The sequence below is a fragment of the Rhipicephalus sanguineus genome, chromosome 7 (assembly GCF_013339695.2).
Source record: "Rhipicephalus sanguineus isolate Rsan-2018 chromosome 7, BIME_Rsan_1.4, whole genome shotgun sequence".
Taxonomy (NCBI): domain Eukaryota; kingdom Metazoa; phylum Arthropoda; class Arachnida; order Ixodida; family Ixodidae; genus Rhipicephalus; species Rhipicephalus sanguineus.
Genome location: NC_051182.1, coordinates 92,012,016 through 92,035,995, shown reverse-complemented (window position 1 = coordinate 92,035,995; position 23,980 = coordinate 92,012,016). Strand labels below are relative to the sequence as shown.

The window sequence follows — 23,980 nt, the reverse complement described above, 5'->3', positions numbered from 1 at the left end:
CAATGCGACCTCTTGATCATCGGCCCCGTGTCAGCGTCCACAAAATCGGCTGCAGATGCGCAAGTCATTCTTTAGATACGTTAAATTAAAAAACGCACACGGTCCCTTATGCATTCGTTAAAGATGACTAGAAGGCGAAAGCCATCTTCTTGTCAGTCGATGTACTGATTCTCCCGCGCCCCCCTCCAAAAGCGTTCTGCGCCTAACGCGGTTTTGCACGGCCTCCCTCCGTGACCAATCACGGAGGCAATGCAAAGCGACCGTGACGTGTGAATACGTCATGTGACGTCACATTATGTGACTTCATAATGACGCTACATATTTTGGCGATCTGTGACGTCATCATGACGTCATATGGTGACACCATCACGTGACGATTATTTTTTGCATCACAAGTGTTGACGCCACCGACGCGGGACGCCGACGGGCAACCTTCCCATTTGATGAGGCATGCATTGCTTCATAAGCTAAATAAATTTTGCATTACCTCCGTGATCGGCCCACCGGCCAATCCCATGTATTTTCTTGGAGCCTCATTTATTTACGTGGGAAAGATGCCACTCTGTTGGCGTTAGACACGACACTGCTGCCAAAATTGCTGGGGTGCTCGCCAAATAATTACTATCTTGTTTTGCGGCTGCTGGTTGCTGCAATAACATCTATTTTATTCACCGCTATTTCAAGTTCATGTGGGTCCTAGTTCACAGCCGACGTTTGCAGAATAAGTCCGGCAAATTTTACTGTATTTTCTTTCTTTTCCTAGGCGTCGCATGCTACTACATGCTCGGTCTCGTAGACTGGTTCTTCATCCACCAGGAATCTCGAAGTGGTGAAGCTTTGGTCTATGAATTTGCTGATGACAGAGAGCGGCAAATTCACTGGAATGCAAACCGAACGATAATTAAGGAGCATTAAAAAAAAAGGCGTCGCATTTGCTCACGTTTTGTGTGAGCACCAAACGAAACGAATGCGCTGAATAAAGAAACAGAAGCAGCGGCATTTGCCAGCTGAGAAGACCGATCAATACGCAGTGCGAGACAACTTGTCAAATGACATTGAAACGTACCCGAATTTAGACCAAAAAAGAACAAAAAAACACTGAATCGTCGGGACGGCAGATCACAAAGTTGCCATGCGCACCGAAGCCGCAGTTGTAAGGAAATTGTTTTTGAACTGCTCTGATAGCGTCCGCGCAACAGAAGTTGTTTGTTTACTCACAAATTCTCATATTTTGCGGCCTAAAGTTCACAGCGCGGTGCCAAAACGCGCTCGTAGCAAAAGCGAAACCATCAGCACGAACATATACATGCAGACGCTCATACATGCAGAGGCACCGTCAGTCGTCGCGAACCCGTGCGATCACTGGCTTGAGGCTTCTTTCTGTTATGCTCCGTTTGGTTATACAGGCAGTCTACTCTAGCGAGATATTTCACAGTCTGCACTCAGCGAGTGACTACCTAATTCACTCAAGAAGCGGGTTCTGGGGTCTCCAACGCGATAACAGCGTGAAGCGGGTGCTCGGTTTTCTGCAAAGAGACAGCGACTGTAGACTATCTTGTGCTTTCAGTTCGTCGAAAACGATTATTTTGACATTAAAGAATACAGTTCATTTCGAAAGTACTTACAGAAATGCCCTGGAGGGCTTCCGCGAGGTGTTTTTGTAGAGCACCGACCGCAAAACCTATGGGGAGCGCGCCGGCGGTATCCTGCCTAGCACGCAATCGATGCGCGCCTGATAGAGGGCGACTCCGTAACTCCTCGAGGCCAATAGTCGAAGTCATCTTTTTGTTAACTGCTGCGTTAATGAACCATGCCCACGCCGAAAGAAACACATGCGCCATGACCGAGCCACACAATTGAGTTCACGCCAGTACAAAGAAATCCTTTGACGCGTCTAACACTTCTGCAGTTATATCAGCAATGACAACCGTGAAGAATGCTCCGCATATGACAATGCTATCTATAATGTTAATGTACTTTTAGGTAAACGTTATGTGCTCCCTATGCCTCCACGCAAGGCTTAAATAACACAATGCGGTGCGGCATATTACAGTGACAAACGCTTGACAAAGCTAATCCTTTCTGCTGGGTAAACCGCCCCGAAACATAACCGACGAACCGGCGTCGGAGACCATCTTTACAGCTGCGGCTATTTTCTTGCGACAGTTTTCGTAAACAGCTATTGGAAAAAAAAAATAATTTCCTCGTTCTTGTACCTTCCTGCACAAATAACCGCGACACTGCTCGTCGGCATACCATTTTTTCTTCTTTGCAAGACTCTAAACAGCGCACACACCAGCGAAAACGCAGCAGCAACTGCGATAGGCACAGCAGCTTTTGCCTATCGCGCGAAACTAAACGACCGACGACAGCGCCACCACATTTTCGTGACTTAGGGGCGGTGGAACACGTCTACAGAGGACATAAGAAGGGGTATTTGGGGTGTCCGGCTGCCATACAACAATAATGGGCATTTCGCTCGCGTGGTTTCCCTGAGTTGTCGCGCCTGGTACTTCTCGGTCAGGAACGGTATGCCGCCATCAAGTCAGCCTGAGAGGGAAGTAGCGAGCGCACAGTTTTCGCGAAAAAACAACGCAAGAAAACTCGATGACGATTACCGTTGTGCGGCAGAAAGGCTCCTCAAATACTCGGCTTGCTTGCACGAGTGGCGACACGCGTCGTCCTTGCGTCCGTCACACGAAATGATTTTTCCAGCGCTGTCACCTTTTGCGTGTGCATTAGTTGTCCACAGGCACGCATAGCAAGCAACCACCGTGCGCGTGTGAGCTAATTGGCTAAGAATTCGTGCCCTTGCTTGAATAAAATTACGTCGCGATGTCCTGCTGTCGTACACAAGGAAACGCAGTCCTGAACTTACTGAATGTGCACATACCTCATCCACTCGACCTCGCCCGTGAATGACAAAAAGCAGTAAGATCACAGCGCCGGGCGCATTTCGTGTCTTAAGAATAACGCAAGCCGGTCCCACCATGTACGTGAACGCAACGACGTGTGCCCCACCGTGGTTGCTTGGCAGTCTGGAGCCCCAGAGTGAGCTGGGCCTTATGCTGGCCTTGGGGAACCTGTTGGTGCACGCCCCTTTCAACCGCCTGCCTGTGGTTCGTGATTATGAGCTGGGGAAGCTGCGCCAGCGCTACGACTACGTCATCGGTGAGCGTCCTTGAACCACGCACAAAGGCACGAGTGCACCTTCAACAGCAAGCTCGCGCCCGTCCTCCAAAATGTTCGAGTATGATTGAAGGTACTATACCTGTGAAGTATTTTCTTTTTTTTTGTGGGGGGGGGGGGGAGGGGGGAGGGTGGAAGTCGGGTTAACATGGACCACCTGCTTTTTTATGCACAGCCGGAAAACGGCACTATGAATCGAACGCGTAACCTCGAGCTTCGCACTAGGGCGACGCAGTTAGCGAGCCCCTACCTTGATTGTGGCCGAAGCATTGGAGTGTTAAGTGGGGTTTTGGTAAACAGTGGCTTTATGTAGTTGTGCAAGCACGGAGCTGTAGCACATAACAATAATTTATTTCTACACATTTCTACTCGGAAGAATCACAATCAGGATGCGTGTTGGTAATACTGGTTTCTTATATAAATTTCCGTTGGTGCTGATCTACACCGAATGGTGATTTCACTAACAAGCACTAACAAGCTCCGCAGCTCCATGCGGCGCCCTCAGAGATCGCGGAGAAACATTGCATTCGCAAATTCTCACCGCAATCTGCGGCTAAGGTGCACTTTTCCCAGTGCAAAGGGCATTCCAGCAATTGTTCGATGATGACTTCATTTTCCGTGGGCGTAAAGGCTCGTGAAAGTTGTGAAAATTAACATACGTTAAGCCACAGTAGTCTGTCATCTTTTGCTATCTGCTTGGTCGTTGTGTATTTTCGCTCTCCGAGGGCATCAAGCGCTGTGTGGGGAAAAAGGGCGAGCGTGGTCGCCGTACTGAGTCTTGGAGTGTCCGGGGGCGGCCTGCGTCTCATGCGTCTGCCCCTGCGCAGAGCACGACGTAAGCACTAGCCATAGCCATAAGTACTCATTAGAATAACAGAGGGCTGAGCTAGTTGGTAAGTATTCATTCTAAAAAGATAGGGCGTGCAAACACGGACACAAGAAAGAAGTCAGGACGCCACTAACGCCGGCGTTCATGGTGTCCTGACTTCATTCTTGTGTCCGTGTTTCCACGCCCTATCTTTTTAGAATAAGTAGTTATACCACGAGCTACACAGAAGCCACCAGTGTTTCCAGTGCACGGTATCATCACCTGGATACGCCATGTTCCCGAGCGCACAAAAAATGAAAAAACAACGCACCTGACAATGTAACGCAACATATTTCTGCTTACAGATAAGTGTCATCGTGTTTTATGCATAAAAAAACTTATCTTTGAATTATTCCGGGGCTCTGCTGTGTATTGTGTGACATTAAATTACTTCGTAGCCACTGATGACAACAAGTGCATCGTGCATCTTTAGTTACGTCAAGGGACGTTGTAAAACTTGTTTTCCTTAGTTTAGTGGCATTCCTGTCGTCATTACCCGCTAGCATTGTATTTTTTGGTATTTTCTTGTATTTTCCGCTTACGCAACACCCTTGTGGAAGAACACCAAGAAAACCTGCCCGGTTGTTCTCAATCACAGTCTCTGTTTTATAATCACCTTTGGAATATAATGCACCACCTCGCCCGGCAAGCAACATTATTGAATTCGAAAGACTGAGATATAAATGTATAAGTAAACGACAAAATATAAAAAAACTACCGTTGGCGAAAAACGTAGTAAATGGTGAAGTTTGCAATTTTCACTCGGCAAAATGCAGCCTTTATTTCTGGCGACGGTGCCTGTTGACATTTCTTAGTAGTTTATACTGTCACATTTCATGCTATCAAATGGGCCAGCGGCACTTCCTCCCGTATTCACAAACCTAACTCAAACTTATGCTTGTGAATTAAGTCACCGTTAACTATAAGTCCGCCCTTAACGCGTTTCAAGAACGAACCTTGTGCTTATCGTGGAACTTTCCTCGTACTTATCGCTTTCATAAGTAAGGCTCGGTTAAGGTAGCCTATGACCTACCTTAAGGCTTCCTTGTAGACAAACAACAAGGTGAGGGACGACGACTTCGCGCAGTTCGTTGATTGTATGTGGACAGCAATGAAAAAAATGTTGAACGCCACAGCGTACGCATACGCGGCCCCGCTGCGGTGAATTCTCGAGGATCGACTAAACCCGATGGAGACCTACGACGGGCACCAATTCTTGTGTCGCTTCCGCTTTACAAAAAGTGCCGTGAGGAAGCTGCTCGCTGTGCTGCCTCTGCAGGAAAATACCGACAGCCGTGGGTTCCTTGTGCCGCCTCTCATGCAGCTGATCATCGCATTGCGCTTCTATGGAGTGGGCACGTTTGAACTTGTCAGCAGTGACCTTGTCAATGTCTCGCAGCTGTCAGTGCCACGAGAGGTCCAACGGCCTTGATTGCAGAAAGACTATCATATGGTAAAATTTGTCGAAGTGTCGCAAACACTTCTTTAGTTCTTTGGCTGTACGAGGATGCACATTCTGTGCTGTTGAATTCTATCGCGAGCTGCTCCCACGTTTTTTCGCTTTTTTTTTAAAGGACGTGGCGTCCGTCTTCTTGTTTTCAGAGAGAGAGAGAGATGTTTTATTGAAAAGCTGGAGATGTTAGCCTGGCTATTCGCCTGACGTGCTACTCCAGGTGCTGGGTGTTGATTACGATATATACACTGATAATCACATAACTCACACACGCACACATAGAGTACACTGTTTACGAAGTTTCCTTCACGTTCCTAGCCCGCAAGAAAGTCAACAATGCAGTGCCTCACGTTACTTTTGACGAGATCCGTCAAGACGCCGCGATGCCGCACTCTTCGTCGGTGAAGTTCACTTTGGTCACCTTTTCATAATGAAGGCAATTTAGGAAAAAAACTGTAAAACTGCTCAAACAATTGCATAAATCAGGCGAAGTAAAAAAAAGTGAAAGATAATAAACGCTGAAGCGACGACAAAAATGACATCAACGAACAAACAAAAACGTACATGAGAAGACGCTGAAATAGCACTCGTGAAGTAACGGCCCCACTGCGTCGACGGGGGTTCAACAATTGTGGCCAGACAAAGAATGCGGATTTAACCGAAAGTGAGCGGTGCCTTAGCAAACATTTCTGGTATTTACGCATGGGTGCTTTTGTGCATACTGTTATTGGTTTCTTGCAATAAACCTAATTTTTCGCTCCTCGAAGTAATCATTTTGTAGCGAAAACTTACCTACCCTGGCTCCTAGGGCACATACTTGACGAGTTAAGGACACCTTTCATGAAGGCGCACTTATCACGAGATAAGGTAGGTTTTTAAACTCACCTTATCGTTTTCTTATACTTTTCTCTTCCTTTCGGAAGTAGCCTTACCGCGATAAGTTAAGGTCGGTTCGTGAATACGGCGGTTAAAAAACGATTGCCTGCAACAAGTGCACACTAACTGGTGAAAGAAGCTAAATCCTACCGTTCTACCGAGGGCGTTACGCGAGAACACCGGCTGGACTTCTCATCGCTCAAAAAAGTTGCGTTTAATGTTGTGCTTTTCAATTTTTGTACTCACAGTTGAGGTGCAAGAAAGGCTTCTTACGAAATAATGCCTTTTCTGGCTGTTGGCGAAAGCTAAGGAGAGGCAATGTGCGCGTCGTAAAGAGAACGCCCATGCGTACACTTTCTGCGCGCTCTGTTCAGTTGCTTCCAAAGATCACCAAGAAACAGATCATTTTTCTTTTCTGAAGACAAGTTACCAAGCACAATTTATCGCAAAAAGCAGGTGCTCACGATGAAGGCGACCGATACAGGCAACGTAAAATTGTTTGGTTGACAACCTCCAATTCAATCCACACAACTTCAAAGAAAATGATATGCCATGCCGCCGTTTATAACCCAGATTTGTAGATACCGTAGCTTTGCTGTGGACGATAGCAGTACTCGGACGCATCAAAGGAAGAGCTATATAAGTTATCATCTGCATGTGCAAGCCGAGTTTCAAAAATCCAGAGAAGAGAAAACTTGTGATCTAGCTAAGAGGTTCGACAGTTCATCATTTTTAAACTTCGCGCGTTGAAGTAAATTGCAGATAGGCAAGGGTTTGTAAATAATGAGTGAAGTTGCTCAGTCGAAAATTGCGATCATTTTATCGGATGAGTTCTTGCGATGAACTAGTTCCTTGGCCCTTTAATATTTATCGGAAGATAGAAAAATCAGCCTCAGACGAGACCCGGAAGACTCGACTACCGCATGTCGTTCTGGCTTTTATTTGGCAATTTTCTGTCTAAAGGAACTGCCAGCCTTTGTCCCTTTTCACTGACTGTGCCTTTGCGAACAGAACTTTCTTTTCATGGGTCAGGCGATCATTAATGTAAATGGTAACATGATTCGGGCCTGGGAAGCCGAGATCCTTTGAATTCAGGCGAGCCTTAAACGCCTTGGCGATCGAGTCCTGCTTCTTTGTTCTAGAGCAGAAGCGGGCAATAATGTTCTTCATACCCGATCCAGACTTCGTTGGCACGCGGTAGACAACATTGATGTCATCATAAGAAATCAGACAGCATATTTTATCGCCAAGAGCTTTTACGTGCGCAAGGCATCTCACGCCCTGTGTGCCCTTGATTTCCACATTGTTTATTCTTCAGTGTTGCTCAAGTTCTGACAGACGTTTTGTCAATGCTTCATTGTGAGTTTTCAGTGCTCTGCAGTCCGGCTAACATTCTGAGATCTTCAACATCGAGTTCAGCATGTCGACACTTCTTGCAAGGGCTTCCATTTCGCGTTTCATTTCAACAATGCTAAGCTCTGATGACAGCTTCATTGAACACTTTTTATCTTGAACAAAGGTTCTCGCTCATCGATTCTTTTCGCAACATCACGACAAGAAGGCACGGTGTAAAGCACAAACAATAACGATATACGAGCACTTGCAGCAGTGGCGGGTGTTAAGGACATCTTAGTCGAAACTAAGACTACATGCCCTGCCCATGCCCATTTCTTCTTCTTGATTTCGACTGAGATGCCTTTAACACCCATTTGTCCCCTGACCCACTCTGCTCTCTTCTTGTGCCTTAAGGTTACACCGTTCATTTTTCTTTCCTCTTCTCGCAGCGTCGTCCTCAATTTAACTTGAACCATCTTTGTAAGTCTCCAAGTGTCTGCTCCGTACGTGCGTACTGGTAGGATGCACATGTTATATACCTTCCTCGTGAATGACAGTGGTACAGTGCCATTCATAATTTGCGAATGCCTGCCGCACGTGCTCTCCCTATTCTTATTCTTCTAGTTACTTCAGTGTCACGGTTCGGCTCCGCGGTCACAACCTGTCCTAATTTTACGTATTCCTTTACCACTTCCAGCGGCTCGTTACCTATCGCAAGGCGCTCTTTTCTGCCGAGACGTTTATGCCGCAATGGCGCAGAGGTAGAGCATACGCTTTGCATGCAAGAGGTCCGTGGTTCGAATCCCGTTCCCGCACAATTCCCCCTAGATAAAAAAAAATCGGCGTGATGATGGAATTGCATAAAGAGGCCAAGGGTGCGGCCTCACTGGTGACCACAGCCGGTAATGCACTCCCTCAACAGAGAAGGATTGGCCACCTTGGGGCAGTATTTGGCCACCGCCTCCCATTCGTTATGGCACAGTAAGACTTCCAGCGCTAACTATGAGATGACCACCGCGTGTGTCCCACTGTGTGCACGGGCGCTCAAGGGCACATGCAAGCTCGCCAGTTTCCTCTAGTGCAATGAAGTAGGCATGCGCAAATAACAGCCAGCATAAACACTGTCGACCATCACTGTCGTCCGCGCGAAATTGATGGAGAAACGCCGTCACATGTTTATCAGCCCCTGCCAGGGTTACGATGAAAATGGACGTTACGGGAAACGTTGTCCATTGAAGTGTATCGTGTTATGCGGCATCCAGCCTTGCTCAAGAATAATGAGAGCGTGCGTAACTCTTTTTTCGGTCGGTCACGTACGCTTGCCACGTGCGTGCTTTATCTCTGAAGAGACAGGTTACCTCTCTTTTCGGTCCCACAACCCTGCGTCGAGAGTATTATGGTCTCCAAAGAGAGTTCACGTGTCTCTTTAAAGAGAGTCACGGGCTACTATTAGAGTTTGATGTTTTCTCTATAAAAGCGATTCGGGTGAAATTAGTCTTTTTGAATTGAAGTATGCATGCGTAGAATCATTACCGAGTTATACAGCTTGTTCAGAATATTTAGAGAGCTGGCTTGTTCTACTATATTGCTTCCTGTCGGGCGTTTTCTTGTATATAAATTTCGAGTTTATTAGTGTAATTAAGCGCTCTCAAGTATAATTCTACGGCATATTCAATAAATCAATTTCCTGTGTTTACATTATTACGAGGCATGCCATAATGAATTTCGACCACCTGGGGAACTAAATCTAAGCACCCTGGTGTTGTTGCATATCGCCCCCCTTTTAATTGGCCGGGAATCAAACCCGCGCCCTAATGCTTAGCATCTCAACACCCTACCTGCTAAGAGGAACCCTAAATGGTAAAAATTACTTCACAGTCTCTCAGTACAGCACGCCTCATAATTATAGATTGGTGTCCCATACAGGAAGGTAATCAAAATAAAACCTGCGGAAATGTTCCCAACTCACAATTTTGCGTTAAATCAGAATGAGCTGCCACGACCCCTTCAGGCCCTTGAAGGCAGCTTCTTGTATGCGCAGTTGGCGGCGGCTCTGCGGGCTGCGTCGTCGCAAACCGGCTCTCGGCAGATCCGAAGGTCACTGTGCGGCTTCTCGAAGCCGGAGGACTGGAGACGGCCGCCATTCAAGTTCCGGCTCTCGTCGCCTTCAACATCAGAGGCCACGATGACTGGGACTACTGGAGCGTTCCGCTGAAGAACGCCGCCTTCTCCTACCGAGAACAAGTATGCGCCTAAATGCATACATATAGTTTGAGGACCCCTTGTTGCGTTCCATAGAGCGATTGCGTAGCTTTGTTCAATAGTAATCGCGAAGTTGTGCCGCCCAGTACATCATCACCGACGTGAGATCGGGCGCGTTTATACTAAAGGTTCGATGAGTTATGACGACTTGCAGCTCACTTTAATTTTACACGTACGCTGTGAATTTTCATTGTTTAGAAAACCATTGCTTTAGAAAACATCTGGAGTCTTTCGTTAAGCAGCTGGCGTCTTTTCGTTTTGCTTTAGAAAAATCTGGCGTTCTTTCGTTTTGCTTTTAGAAAACATCTGGCGTCTTTCGTTGGTTTATTTCATCAATCAACGGTGTTTTGAACGAAATTTTTATTGTTTAATCACGCACAGGAGAAATCTCACCAGGCACTACCTTGGAGGTAAACAATGGCTGCTAATGGGAATCAGAGACAGAAGAAGTCGGCTTTTAGCTAACACTTACACTTCTACTTCTACTAGCGTTTCCTACTGGAACATGCCAATGGCTGCTAATGGGGAATGAGAGACAGAAGAATTCGGCTTTTAGTTAACGCGCACGCTGCGAATTATTTATTGTTCAACAACGCACAGGAAAAATCTCCCACCGGCACCACCTTGGAGGTCAAGATCTGGTACTAGCGTTACGACTGGTTACACACTACTACGACTACGAGGGACGAACGGGTGCCGCCTTAAGGAGCTTCGCCCCTAAAAAGGCATAGGGAACAATCAAAACGCCAATTGCGGCAAGTTCAAAATGGCTTCAATCGAAATGTGACATTCAGGGCTACATTCGTTTTACTGACCATTAAGGTAGCTGCCTCAGTTTTATCAGATTGCGCATTTTTGTCTCGATAATCAGGCCAAAGTTTTCGTCGTTTCCATAGACCACCATCTTTACCGGCTCTGCGAGCAGAATTGAAGCTTACTACAATATGATCGCTGCACTGGTATCATGTGTTTCGCTTCTTAGAAGCGCTTTATTGTCTGAGTTTTTCACCATGCGCAATCTACGTCTAATTATTCGCGAAAACTGGCTCGTTCCATTGAACGCGCGCTAGCTTCGAGCCGCAGCCGCAGCGGCCGCTGATTGTGAAGTCTCCAAAAAAGTTGCATATGACAATTCGGCATGACGTTGCTATCTTACTTAGATCTTTATACAGCGTGGATAATGATACAAAGGAACGTCAAAGAGACTAACAATGTGTAAAAAACACGGCGTTTTTTTGTATTTTTTGGCCTCATTGCCATTTCCCTTTGGCAGTTTTAGAGTAGCGTACGCAAAGACAGTGGTCGTCGCAGTCGCCCGATATTTCTGGTATTCCGGTAAAGCGAAGACATAGCGTAATACCGAATATCGTGTGCCATAACTTGCGCCGCGTCAAGTGGCCCCAGCTAGAACACGTAGCATATGTTATCCGAGATTCCGGGATTGCCACTCGCTAAAACTACAGCATCGATTATTTGAGTATGGCTCTCGAAAACAGTGCCGAATCTACACGAATGTTTTGCTGTCGAAGCTTGAGGGCATGAATGTAAAAGAAATAAAAGCATCAGTTTCGAGCTACAGAGCGTACGACGGCCACTTGATAGATTCGAGGTGGACGGCAATCGCTTTCGGTGGCGCCGCCATGTTTACCGGGCGCGCGCATGCGCAGTTCACACCCGGTATTCCGGTACACGAGAAACATTTTGCGCATAGCGATGTTCCGGACAGACTAAAACGCTCTGACTTGAGCTGTTAGAGAGATGAGTGCGGTTTTTCGACATGCTGCGACGAGAATCCTTCACAGCCGCGCGCTTGGGCGCCTTTTTCTCCGTGCGTTGCCGACACAGGGAAAACACTCACACGACGCAAGTGCGACAATGTGGCGAATGAGTGAGCACTCTGAGGGCCAAGGAACTCTGTTTATTTCCACGGTAGTTGAACGACTCTTCGCAGTTGAGCTCGTTAAAGGGTCCCTCACCAGGCCACATAGCAAATTTTAGTTAGACGCTGGAAGTTGTTGTGTGCCGAATGAAGAGCAATACGCCGCAAGAATTTTTCAAATCGGTCCATTACGAGCTGAGAAAAACAATAATTTTAAGCGGCGCGGAAGCAAGAGTCGAGGAGGCGAGTTTCAAACCCTTGCCACTCGCCCCGTGTGGCCTTCACAAGCCAAATCCCTTCCCTGCCCTCTTCACTAGACACATACGCATGAACACGTCATGCGCATGCATGGTCACATGCGCATGACGTGCCCTAGCCCAGCCAGTGCGCGCGAGCGGCGTTGCAAGGCCGCTAGCTTTTTTTTTTTATGTAGCGGCCGTGGGCGTTGTGCCGGCGTTCTCTGTGGTGTACTGCCTGTTTCTGCGGGAGGGGAATGAAAGCTGCGACATTTGTACGGGCACGAGAGCGGCGGTATCATGAGCCAGTGCCGCATTAACGTTTATTTGACGCGGTAGAATAAATGAGCATAAGGAGTGCTCGAACGCACCAGAACATTACTTTCGTTTCCAGGGCTGGCGTCTGCTCGATGCGCTAACTGCGGGGACACGAACGCATGGGAAAGGAAGGCACACTAGCCCCGCATCTCGCTGCTATTCACGAAAAAAAGATGAAAAAGACGCACACATTCCCTTTGTGTGTCTCATTATTTCTCTCATGTTATATTAAATCTATTGAAGCACCAAATTACACGAACTACACATGTCAACTAATTATCGCAGTGTCACGTGCTACTGTTGGCGATGTCAGAGCACAGTTGTCTACGTAGAGGAGCGACGTCACAGCACTACCATCTACGTAGGGCCATTTTCTCATGTACGTCATCCCCTCATTATCTGGGCGCGCGCCCGCGAGAGGAAGGGCAAGCAGCGTTCACCGTGAAATTTGGCCCATTTCCGCGCCGCGTAGCGTTGCAAATTTTGGCAGACGTGATCGTGAACGCCCAGTGTATGCATTGCGCTCGTTAGCTCCAAATTGTCAAACCTGGTGAAGGGCCCTTTAATAGTGGCTGGTGTTGCCAAGCCTACGGCGCGATTACGAGGCACGCCTTTGCGGGGGATTGATTGCGACCACGCGGGTTTTTTACCGTGCACCCATATTTAAGCACACAGGTGTTCATTTCACCGGCATCGAAAATGCGGTCGCCGGGAATCAAACCCGCGCCCTCAATCTCAGCAGCGTGACACGCGCTAATGTTCAACACAACTGAGCTAGAGCACTGCTCGGGCCTACCGGAAAACCCGGTCCGGGTAATGTAGTTTTCCCGGTGGGCCCGGGCCGGGCTCGGGCCTGTTGCTCCGGGCTTAGGGTCGGGCCGGGCTTGGACGTTGCTCAGTTCTTAATATTGTTCCACATGCGTTGTGCATACATATATGTTCCGCATATTGAATCTCGAAAAAACGCTTTCTTTTCTGTGGGGCATACTAGTTGAAGTTTTATGAGAGACAAGTACTCAACTTATTTTGCTTCCTGCATACTTGATAGACTAGGCGATTATAGTTTACATCTCACTATTCTGTGTAATTAAGTTTTTGCAAACCAAAATTTTCCGCGCTTTATTAATTGCAGTCGCGTTTGTTTTACATCCTAAATGTTATTTTGTAACTGCAGACATAAATGTAATATCATACATAATGAGGTTATATCTATAACTTGTCATCGGAAAAGCGATCACAGAGCTGCAAAGCAGGGCCACGTTATTCAAAGTTCCCGCAGTACACTAAAACAAAAGCTCTGCGCAGAGTCTCGTTACATACAATCACTATAAGGACACGTTCTTTTTCAGTGGCTACGTCGCGGCTCCCAGTGGTCATGTGACGCGACACGGACATGCAGCAGGCTGTTACGTTGATAACGTCTGAGCTTTCGTCGTGTTCCGGTATATGGTTCAAGAGCTACGTGGTACTGCCACAAGAACTTTGGAATGTGCAAGAATAGCACTCGTTCAATAAGCAAGGTGTGCGGCAAACCTTATTCACTTGACGGTATACCTGGCTTGAAAAAAGACAGTTACGAATTCCGTGCCGGGTGATCTACCATTATTCACGCCGTTATTACCAAACTGGACCGGTCCCCGAAAATAGATCGAAATCGCTTCGTCGACCTCCTGCCAGTCCTACCCGCCTAGTCCGATCGCTACCTTCTACCGGTAGAACATCGTCATCAACGCACGCACCATAATATAATGAAAAAAAAATTACACCACCTCCCGCTAAAGGGGACCATGAGGCGATGCGAAGCTGGAGCACTTGCACGATCGCGTTCCGTTGGCGTTCGCTGGGCATGCTACCGACCTCGCGTCGTGGAACGCGAAGAGGAACACTACGCGCGTCGTGTCTTTCCTCTAGTCTGGCCGTTAATTCTCACAGGGCGTGCGGGGAACGTCGACAGGCGCGCGAGAGAGAGGCAGCGTAGGAGAGAGAGAGAGAGGGAGAGGAGACGCGCATAGCTGGCCCTCATCGCAGCGCTGCGCCGGAGAGAATTTCGGCATGTCGAGCCCGCATTTCGGAGGAGCCAACCGAGGCAAGCGCTGGACTGAACGCGCGCAGCGCTCTACTATTTGAAGGAGAGGAGACTAGAGGAGGAAAGTAGCGTATGCGCCTTGAGAGCAGAAGCGAGAACTCAGGAGAAGCGCAAGCAGGTGCTGGTAGAGAAGTGGAGAGAGTAACGCGCAGCTGTTGGAGAGAGGGAAGGAGGAGCGTCGCGCATGCGTAGTGTGAATACGGACAACAACGCTGCTTGCAAATTACCACGCCGCCTTACATACCCCGAGCAAGAGATACTTCGCATCTAAAATGAGCACCATAGAAACCGTGCATTACATACACAGCGGAAACCTGCAAGGAGAAGCCCTCAAAAAGAAGGTTACAGATTATATTCAAGGGTGGCACGACATTCGGGAACAAGAGAAATGAAGGGACGAGCTGGCGAGCTATGTTCATTCTGCAGAAATCTGCAGAGACTTCCGAAAATTGCTGCAGTGGCGGAAGTCTAAGAACTACGACTGCCGACGCCTTCACAATTCGCAAGGCAGATTTCGTGCTTCCCTGCGGCTAGCGCAAGCAATTCAAGAAACTATAGAGCGGCAGGATATCTTATGCACCAGAGCATGGCGTGCTTACAGCCGGAATCTCTTGATAATTTGACTACTCGCACAATAACATGTGAAGTAATGAACTGGAAACTACGCGACAAGAAACATATTGAATTTCATTTTCATTTATTGATACCCTCAAGGCCAAAGGCATTACAGAGGGGAGTGAGTAAAAAATAGCCGGCAGATCCCACGCATTGTGGGAATCGATGTAATGCGAAGCAGCCAGCAAAGAGCTGCATACATCGTCTTGTATGTCGTTTCGCAAAATGCGTGTCATGGTTTTCATGTTAACTCCTATTATTTATGTTCGCCACACAGTAACGTCGCGCAATACCAACTTCGGGGTTGATCAAGCTAGCGAAACGGTTGCCAGCGCCCCATGAGCGTGGCACGTAAGTCATGCTGTACATGACATGCGTGTCATGATTTTCATGCTATCTCGCGTTTTTATGTTCACCACACTGTCAAGACGCGCAATACCAATTTCGGGGTAGATCAAGCTAGCGAAACGGCCGCCAGCGCCCCATGAGCGTGGCACGTAAGTCATGCTTTACATGACATGCGTGTCATGATTTTCGTGTTAACTCGTGTTATTTATGTTCGTCACGCAGTCATGACGCGCAATACCAATTTCGGGGTAGATCAAGCTAGCAAAACGGCCGCCAGCGCCCCATGATCGTGGCACGTAAGTCATGCTGTACATGATATGCGTGTCATGATTTTCGTGTTAACTCGTGTTATTTATGTTCGTCACGCAGTCACGTCGCGCAATTCCAATTTCGGGGTAGATCAAGCTAGCGAAACGGCCGCCAGCGCCCCATAAGCGTGGCACGTAAGTCATGCTGTACATGACATGCGTGTCATGACTTTCGTGTTAACTCGTGTTATTTATGTTCGTCACGCAGTCACGTCGCGCAATTCCAATTTCGGGGTAGATCAAGCTAGCGAAACGGCCGCCCGCGCCCCATGAGCGTGGCACGTAAGTCATGCTGTACATGACATGCGTGTCATGACTTTCGTGTTAACTCGTGTTACTTACGTTCGTCACGCAGTCACGTCGCGCAATACCAATTTCGGGGTAGATCAAGCTAGCGAAACGGCCGTCCGCGCCCCATGAGCGTGGCACGTAAGTCATGCTGTACATGACATGCGTGTCATGATTTTCATGCTAACTCGCGTTTTTATGTTCATCACACAGTCATGACGCGCAATACCAATTTCGGGGTAGATCAAGCTAGCAAAACGGCCGCCAGCGCCCCATGATCGTGGCACGTAAGTCATGCTGTACATGATATGCGTGTCATGATTTTCGTGTTAACTCGTGTTATTTATGTTCGTCACGCAGTCACGTCGCGCAATTCCAATTTCGGGGTAGATCAAGCTAGCGAAACGGCCGCCAGCGCCCCATGAGCGTGGCACGTAAGTCATGCTGTACGTGACATGCGTGTCATGATTTTCGTGTTAACTCGTGTTATTTATGTTCGTCACATAGTCATGACGCGCAATACCAATTTCGGGGTAGATCAAGCTAGCGAAACGGCCGCCAGCGCCCCATGAGCGTGGCACGTAAGTCATGCTGTACATGACATGCGTGTCATGATTTTCATGTTAACTCGTGTTATTTATGTTCCCTACACAGTCACGTCGCAAGATACCAATTCCGGGTAGATCAAGCTAGCGAAACGGCCGCCCGCGCCCCATGAGCGTGGCACGTAAGTCATGCTGTACATGACATGGGTGTCATGATTTTCGTGTTAACACGTGTTATTTATGTTCGTCACACAGTCATGACGCGCAATACCAATTTCGGGGTAGATCAAGCTAGCGAAACGGCCGCCAGCGCCCCATGAGCGTGACACGCAAGTCATGCTGCACATGACATGCGTGTCATGACTTTCGTGTTAACTCGTGTTACTTATGCTCGTCACACAGTCACGTCGCGCAATACCAATTTCGGGGTAGATCAAGCTAGCGAAACGGCCGCCCGCGCCCCATGAGCGTGGCACGTAAGTCATGCTGTACATGACATGCGTGTCATGATTTTCATGTTAACTCGTGTTATTTATGTTCCTTACACAGTCACGTCGAAGATACCAATTTTGGTGTATATCAAGCTTGCGAAACCGCCGCCAGCGCATCATGAGCTTGGTACGTAAGTCATGCTGTACATGACATGCGTGTCATGATTTTCATGTTATTTCGTGTGTTATTTATGTTCGTCACACAGTCACGTCACGTAATACCAATTTCGATGTAGATCAAGCCAGCGAAACGGCCGCCCGCGCCCCATGAGCGTCGCACGTAAGTCATGCTGTACATGACATGCGTGTCATGATTTTCATGCTAACTCGTGTTATTTATGTTCCTTACACAGTCACGTCGCAAGATACCAATTTTGGTGTATATCAAGCTAGCGAAACGACCGCCAGCGCACCATGAGCGTGGCATGTAAATCATGCTGTACATGACATGCGTGTCATGATTTTCATGTCATGACTTGTCATTTATGTTCAACATACAGTCATGTTACGCCATACCAACTTTGGTGTACATTCGATTAACCAAGCGACCAGGAGAGCACAAAGTCGTAGGCGGCTAGATAGATAGATAGATAGATAGATAGATAGATAGATAGATAGATAGATAGATAGATAGATAGATAGATAGATAGATAGATACGCTCAAAGTCGCAGAAGTTCGCTAAGAAATGCTTCGCATTTAATATAACTGAAAGGGAACAAGATACGCAGAAAACAATAAATAACGTCATCGTCATTTGGGGTGTTTATACGTGTTTCAAAATGTACACGTGGTGCACGGAGTTATTTATAGTTTTCCAGCAGAGCTGTTATGCTGGAAGTTTGCCATATGCGTCCTAGAAAGAAAATTATCACCATCGCGAGCCACCATGCGCTCTCTTCGTACTCTTCTTCATATGCCGCTTCGCTCCGAGAACATGTGCGCCTGTTTGTCCGACGTGGGACGCAAGAATTCTGATGGGCGAGAGAACCAGTACAGAGAGATGAAAAGAGCGAGAAAGAAAGAGAAAGATTTTTCGCCAAAAATTCCTTCGCGAGCGGGATACGAACCCGCATACCCACTATCCCAAGGAGAGCGTCCTAACCATTCGGCTATTGAGGCACGCTAGCATAGAATAGCATAGCCTTGTATAGTATAGTATAGCAAAAGGGTGGGAAAGGGAAGTAAGGCTCAGAAGCAGGGAAAGGAGGAGGGGAGGACAAGTACAAAGCGAGAAAGAGAGAGAGCAAAAGAAAGAGAAGAAAGTGATAGAAGGCGTGAGAACGAGTGCAGAGTAAGAAAGAGAGACAGGGAAATAGACAGAGAGGGAAAGAGATAGCAAGAAACAGATACAAAAAAGATCGAAAAAAAGAGAGAGAAAGCACAGGCATACACTGAAAGGGTGGGTAAAGAGAGATGACAGGCTAAAAGCTTAGCCATGCCAGGACCAGCTAGGTGCCCAGCAGCTCTACTGTCCCCCAGAATAAGAGCTCATCGTACCCAGTATGTGCGGTCAACTGTTCCCACAGCGAGGCCCTTTTGTCAAGGAATTACCGTAGATTACAGCTTAATTGTTAACGTAACATGCGCCAAAAAAACGTAGATATTTGCTACTTAAAAAGCCTTGCTGTAGATTTCATGTTCGGGCAACACCACCTGGATTTTTGGCTAGAGCCCCTGTCGGGCCCGATCTGAACTCGAGCCGGGCAGGGTAGGTGAAATTCTTTCTCGGGTTCCGGCCGGACCTGGGTCTCGCTTTTGAGCCACCGGGCCGGGTTCGGGCGGGTAAACTTCAACGCGTGCCGTGACCGGGCCGGGCCCGGGCCGAGAATCACGGCCCGTCCAGGGCTCTAAACTGAGCTCCGTACTGTCACTAAACCTTGAACGCTTGTGATTGAGTCATTTCGACATTGACAACAATCTTACGCTGCGGCTTCATGCAAAGAATTAAAACCCCAGTGGGGGGCATGTGCAAATAGCCATACTTCATGTGCGTCTCTCTCGCAGGGGCAAAGAAGTTCATCGACAGCATGCTGAACACGGAGGCCATGAAGAGCATCGGCGTCAAGCCCTGGCACGTTACGTTCCCTCCGTGCGCCAAGGCAGGAAGTCAGTGGAGTGAGGAGTACATCGCGTGCCTGTTCGAGAACTTCGCACAGACAGTGTGGCATATCTGTTGCACCGTGGCCATGGGTGCGCACCCCGAGGCAGTGGTGGATGAACGCCTGAGGTTCGCATGGCTACAGCTGTATGCATGGGTCTTGGGGGCCCGTGCGGCATGGTGGTGGGCGAGGGGGTGTAGCTTGTGGGAGGCCCCTCTTGGTACCAATGGCTGCATGTGCGCGTCTAGTCAGTGAGCGGACGGATGTCCTGTCGCTGGCACATCGTGCTGTCAGCGGGCTTCTTTTGTGCAACGTGGGCACTAAACCGTGTCGCGCTCCTCCGCATCCCACAGTCAGCCTCGTTGATGTATTCAAGTGCGCTTATGCGGGCTGTTAGGGATGGGTAAGAACGTGTTTGTGAGGCTCGCAGACGCTAAAGCACACTCTCTACTCTGCAAAGTGGCGCCCTTGACTATAAAAGTTTACTGCACGATATAAACGAGCCGATTTATGCTGATTTCAGAGAGTCCAAGTGTCGGAACGATGGTATTTTGACTCAGAGCTGGATATCTCAATCATTTGATCACGAGACGAGTTCAGTAATGCATTTTGCCGACCAATAAACTTGTGAATTTCCCCACAGGTTGCCCTCCAAGGACCCAACAGATAAAGGCTCTCAGCGCAGTAAAAAATGAATACAGTTAGGAAACCCCCGTATTCATCGGAACTCAGCTGCGCAACCCCACTCCACACTGCAAATCCACTAACAATTGCACTGCTGGCGTGAGCATATGCATAGCTGTCATACGCGAGTGTTAGACGCCTCCGAAAAAATTCTTAGACAACTCCACGTGAAAGAAGTTTTCGACACGTTTTAGCAAAGCAGTGTGCTGTACCTGTTTGTTCCTGTCGTGATATTTAGAGTGTGAAAATGGGTCAGAGCAAATAGGAAAGAGATATAACCACGCCCTTTGACAGACGGCCTGCCTGAAACGAATTTGTGCCGCCTCCTTCACGCAAGCGCTATAAAGCCAAACTATCACGAAGCCTGGTCGAATAATATCAAGTGCTTCCATGAAAGGGTGCCGCGGATGTTTCACTGTGCGAGGATACAAGTGAAATTACGATCCCAAATTTCACATTTCAGCTGAGTTTATTCATCCATCTATCCATCCACCCCTGTTACATGCCCTGCATGCAGATATACTCGACACTACACCCTCCTCTACATGTGTCCTCCATGAGCTCTCCACAAAGGGTATTTTCTACACGATGCAAGTGCATCATGCACTGAAGGCAAAATAAACGATATACATTAGCATTCACGAAGAAAGCTAATCGCCGCATGTCACAATCGTTAGGTTACTCATTGCCAAATGCGCAAAAAAAGACACACCAGGTTGTAAGGCGAGTGAACCTCAAGTTGGATCAGTGAAGATGTGGGCGAGTTGCGGGTGCCAATTAGGCCGGAGTCATGGTACGATCCCGCACATCCGTCATGTGAGGGGAGTTGCGAAAGGGCCGGACTAAAATTCTTTACTGCGCATTCATCGAACTCCATCCAATTTTTAAGGTGAAGGAATACGTGGGTGGTGGCAGTGGTAAAGTGTTGCATTTTAGGAGTGCACAGTTTTCAGGACTTCAGAGGCGTTCAGGCACGGGCTAGTTGGTGTACGATCTTAACAACCTCCCAAAAACACAGGACAAAAAAAAAAATGAAAATGAAAAGCTCGCAGGCTAAGCGCTTCTCGACTGCTGACATTAAATTTCAACAATTATTGTTATTAGAATAAGCGCTTGGGTACTGGTCAACTTAATAGGTTGGAAGCATAACCGTGACTCCAATGCAATCGATTACAATAATATTGCTTTTACAGGAAACTGTACCGAAAAATATTTAGACTACGTACTCACATCTCCGTGCCATGGGTACATATTTAACAAAAGCCAGCACTCGTTCTACTGATCGCCTCGGTAATTTTAATGACGGAGCTGTTTATTAAATTAATGATACTTGGGGTTTAGCGTCCCAAAAGCATGATATGCTTATGAGAGACGCCGTATAATTTAACGTGCACCTCAGCCTAACTACACAGGCCTCAAGCATTTTTGCCTCCAGCGAAAATGCGGCCGCCGAGGCCGGCACTTCATCGCACCAACTTCGGGTCAGCAGTCAACCATGATGACCACTAGACCACCGTGCTGTTTTAACTCGAGGTTCGGCTACAAACCGTTCGCAGACACTCACTTAGCTCTGACGTCACTGGACATTGCCTAGCAACCATCATGCACGTCTTCACCAAGCAACGCATTGGAGGAAGGAGAGGAGGTGAGGAGAAATGGAGAGGAGGAGGAGAATGAATAAATAAAACGAAATAACCGTTCTTGGCCGGCAGGCATTCAAACCCGGGTACCCACGGGCCAAACGCGAGAGTCGTCACCACTCGGCTGTCCAGGCACGCTATCAGAGCAAGCATTTATGGCAACCATGTGATTGCATTGCTATGGACGAGAGAACGAGAAACAGATAGACAGCATAGCATAGCCATGTTTAGTATGGCATAGCAAGGTAGTGGGAGAAGTGAATGAGAAGTGCGTAGCTACACCGATATTTTACATGTCCGGCCACCTCTAGAACTTCTCGGGCAGTGCGTGTCTCTTCCAATGATTGTGAAAAGTAGTGTGCGTTTCGTTGTGTGAGAGCATCTTATTTCCGTCACTTTACTTGCACAGGGTCCGTGGCGAAAGTAACGGGTCTGCGTGTGGCCGATGCTTCTGTGATGCCGGACATCGTGGCCGCCCACACAAACGCGCCGAGCATGATGATTGGCAGCAAAGCAGCAGCCATGATTATAGAGGACTACGCTGCATTACAGTGAGGCGTAGCAAGCGCTGTCATAGGATCACGACTGCGGCCGTGGAGCGACAGTGTCATCGGCAATTATGGGAGTGCATTTTTGAACACCGCGCAGAAAGGCAGCGTTGAAGCAATCCCCCACACGACGTCGAAATAAAGAAAATGTGTTGTCTACACTTGAATGCAGCCGTTTTCTTTGCTAAATAAACTAGCTGAAAATATAAACCAGCCATGAAGACGACGGACAAAGGAGAGAAGTGGCACACACAACGACTGGACTATCAACTGTTCTTTATTAGCAAGCAACATCATCCAGGAAAACCAGGGGTGCATGCGCTGTTCAATAACAAAAGCGGCCTACTTGAAAACAGAGATTCTAACGCCAAAGTGAGAAGAACCCACATTCCTTCTGCATCGGCGATATGGATGTAGTGCTTACACAATTGTCACGGTGCATGTTGATATGATAAGTAGAGACCGTATTTTAGGCAAATGCCTACTCTGTTGTCGTTATCAGTCGGCGATTGGCGGTTCGCGCTCGGTGGTGAAAGCCGATATTGTCGTCTGTCTTTGTGGGCGCTACGTTGTCGGCGTCATCACGCTAATTTTGAATCTTCAGGGTCTATACGCCACGTGGTGTGAAAAACCGTGAACTAGAAGCGATGTCCCGAATTGCTGGGTATGTTTAACGTTATCGCGTTGAGAGACCGGGGCGTCCATGCAAGCTAGCTTCTAAACCGCATTAACGGAAGTGTCAAGCGACGTGCAAAAAATGCGCCTTCCTAAAGGCGCGTTTCGCTCCGCCTAAGGGAGAAGCATGCGCACGGCTATGGGTAGTCGTGTCGAAGGCGGCGGCGGCATCTGGAAGCACAGAACAAATGTGAACTTTTTACGACCCGCGTTGGCACGGCCCGCTCTGACTTTTTCACTTTCTTTTCTCTTCCCAAGTGTGAATGCGCCCTAAGGGAGCTGTGATGCTCTATAAGCTTAATATTCAGGGAGCGGACAGTCTGGCTATTGTATCCCCAATAAAATGAAAAAAGAAATACAGTAGACGGCGTGAAAGCTTGTGAAAAAATGGCGTCCTAGGAATGGCGCTTCACGGCCACCGTTTTTTCTTGTAAGCCATCTTGAGTAGGCGCTTATGCAGAGCCAGGAAAATGACACTGAGCTTGGCACTGCCACTGAGATTGGAATGGAAAACGAGGCATCATAAGTATGACCGTATACTGCTTCTTCCGCCCCGACCTATCTCTGTTTCACTCTCAGCTAACTTTGCTGTGCTGCCATTTCAGTACTTAATTCGCTGTTATGCTGCTGACTTCTGAATAGCTGGCTTCACAAAATTCCTTCACCCGACCGCGCATGCTTTTTTTAATGAGGGGATGAGGCACGACTTGGTCGACGCTTAGCAGATGCAGAAAAAAGCGATGCCCTTTCTAACAAGTTGAGGGTGTCCCGAACAGAAGACTAAAAATACTTTTAGAGATGCATGAATATCCAGCATATCTGCATGTTCTTTACCAATCTCTGAAGCTCTAACACGGAAGTTTACTTGTTTTTAATGGATATTTAAGCAGTGCATCAAGTGAGTAACGACGTTTTATTGTTTAGGGTATTCCAACACGCATGCGCATTTGTCTTCTTTGTTTTCCGTGTGCGCTGGGAGATTCAAATGGCTCGGTTAGTGAAAAGAATCTTTACACTTAACCAGCGTTCATCGTGTCCGCTTCACCAACTTGCTGCATTGCCTTTCTTGATCCCAACGCCGTCATAGTTGCTCCAAATTTCATTACTTGAGATATACCCTATGTTCGGCCGTGTCGCATGTACTTAAGTTGACCATTGTCCCATGTGCTTTTCATCCTCGAAGATTAAGTCATGAAAACCTAGAAGCCATTGTGGTCAGACGACTGGTGCCGGAAA

The 23,980-nt window shown here is 47.8% G+C and overlaps 2 protein-coding genes across 2 annotated transcripts in view; both read left to right on the top strand.

Annotated features, from left to right (window-relative positions):
• The first annotated feature begins 2,990 nt into the window (after nucleotides 1-2,990).
• LOC119398847 (4-pyridoxate dehydrogenase-like) lies at nucleotides 2,991-9,977 on the top strand. Its single transcript, XM_037665664.1, has 2 exons — nucleotides 2,991-3,171; nucleotides 9,763-9,977. The coding sequence occupies exons 1-2, from the start codon at nucleotides 2,991-2,993 to the stop codon at nucleotides 9,975-9,977; spliced, it is 396 nt and encodes a 131-aa protein (XP_037521592.1).
• A 9,129-nt stretch (nucleotides 9,978-19,106) lies between these two features.
• Nucleotides 19,107-23,980, top strand: part of LOC119400790 (uncharacterized GMC-type oxidoreductase Mb1310-like) — an 85,374-nt gene continuing 80,500 nt past the window's right edge. The window contains exon 1 of the mRNA XM_049417609.1: nucleotides 19,107-19,325. Coding sequence (XP_049273566.1) covers nucleotides 19,126-19,325 — 200 coding nt within the window. The 5' untranslated portion in view covers nucleotides 19,107-19,125. The remainder of the gene's footprint in view (nucleotides 19,326-23,980) is intronic.

Excerpts from the sequence above, each read along its gene's own strand:
- LOC119398847 (XM_037665664.1), top strand. The coding sequence starts at position 2,991 with ATGTACGTGAACGCAACGACGTGTGCCCCACCGTGGTTGCTTGGCAGT. Across the intron at positions 3,172-9,762 it reads GCGCTACGACTACGTCATCG|TTGGCGGCGGCTCTGCGGGC; the intron begins GTGAGCGTCCTT and ends TTGTATGCGCAG.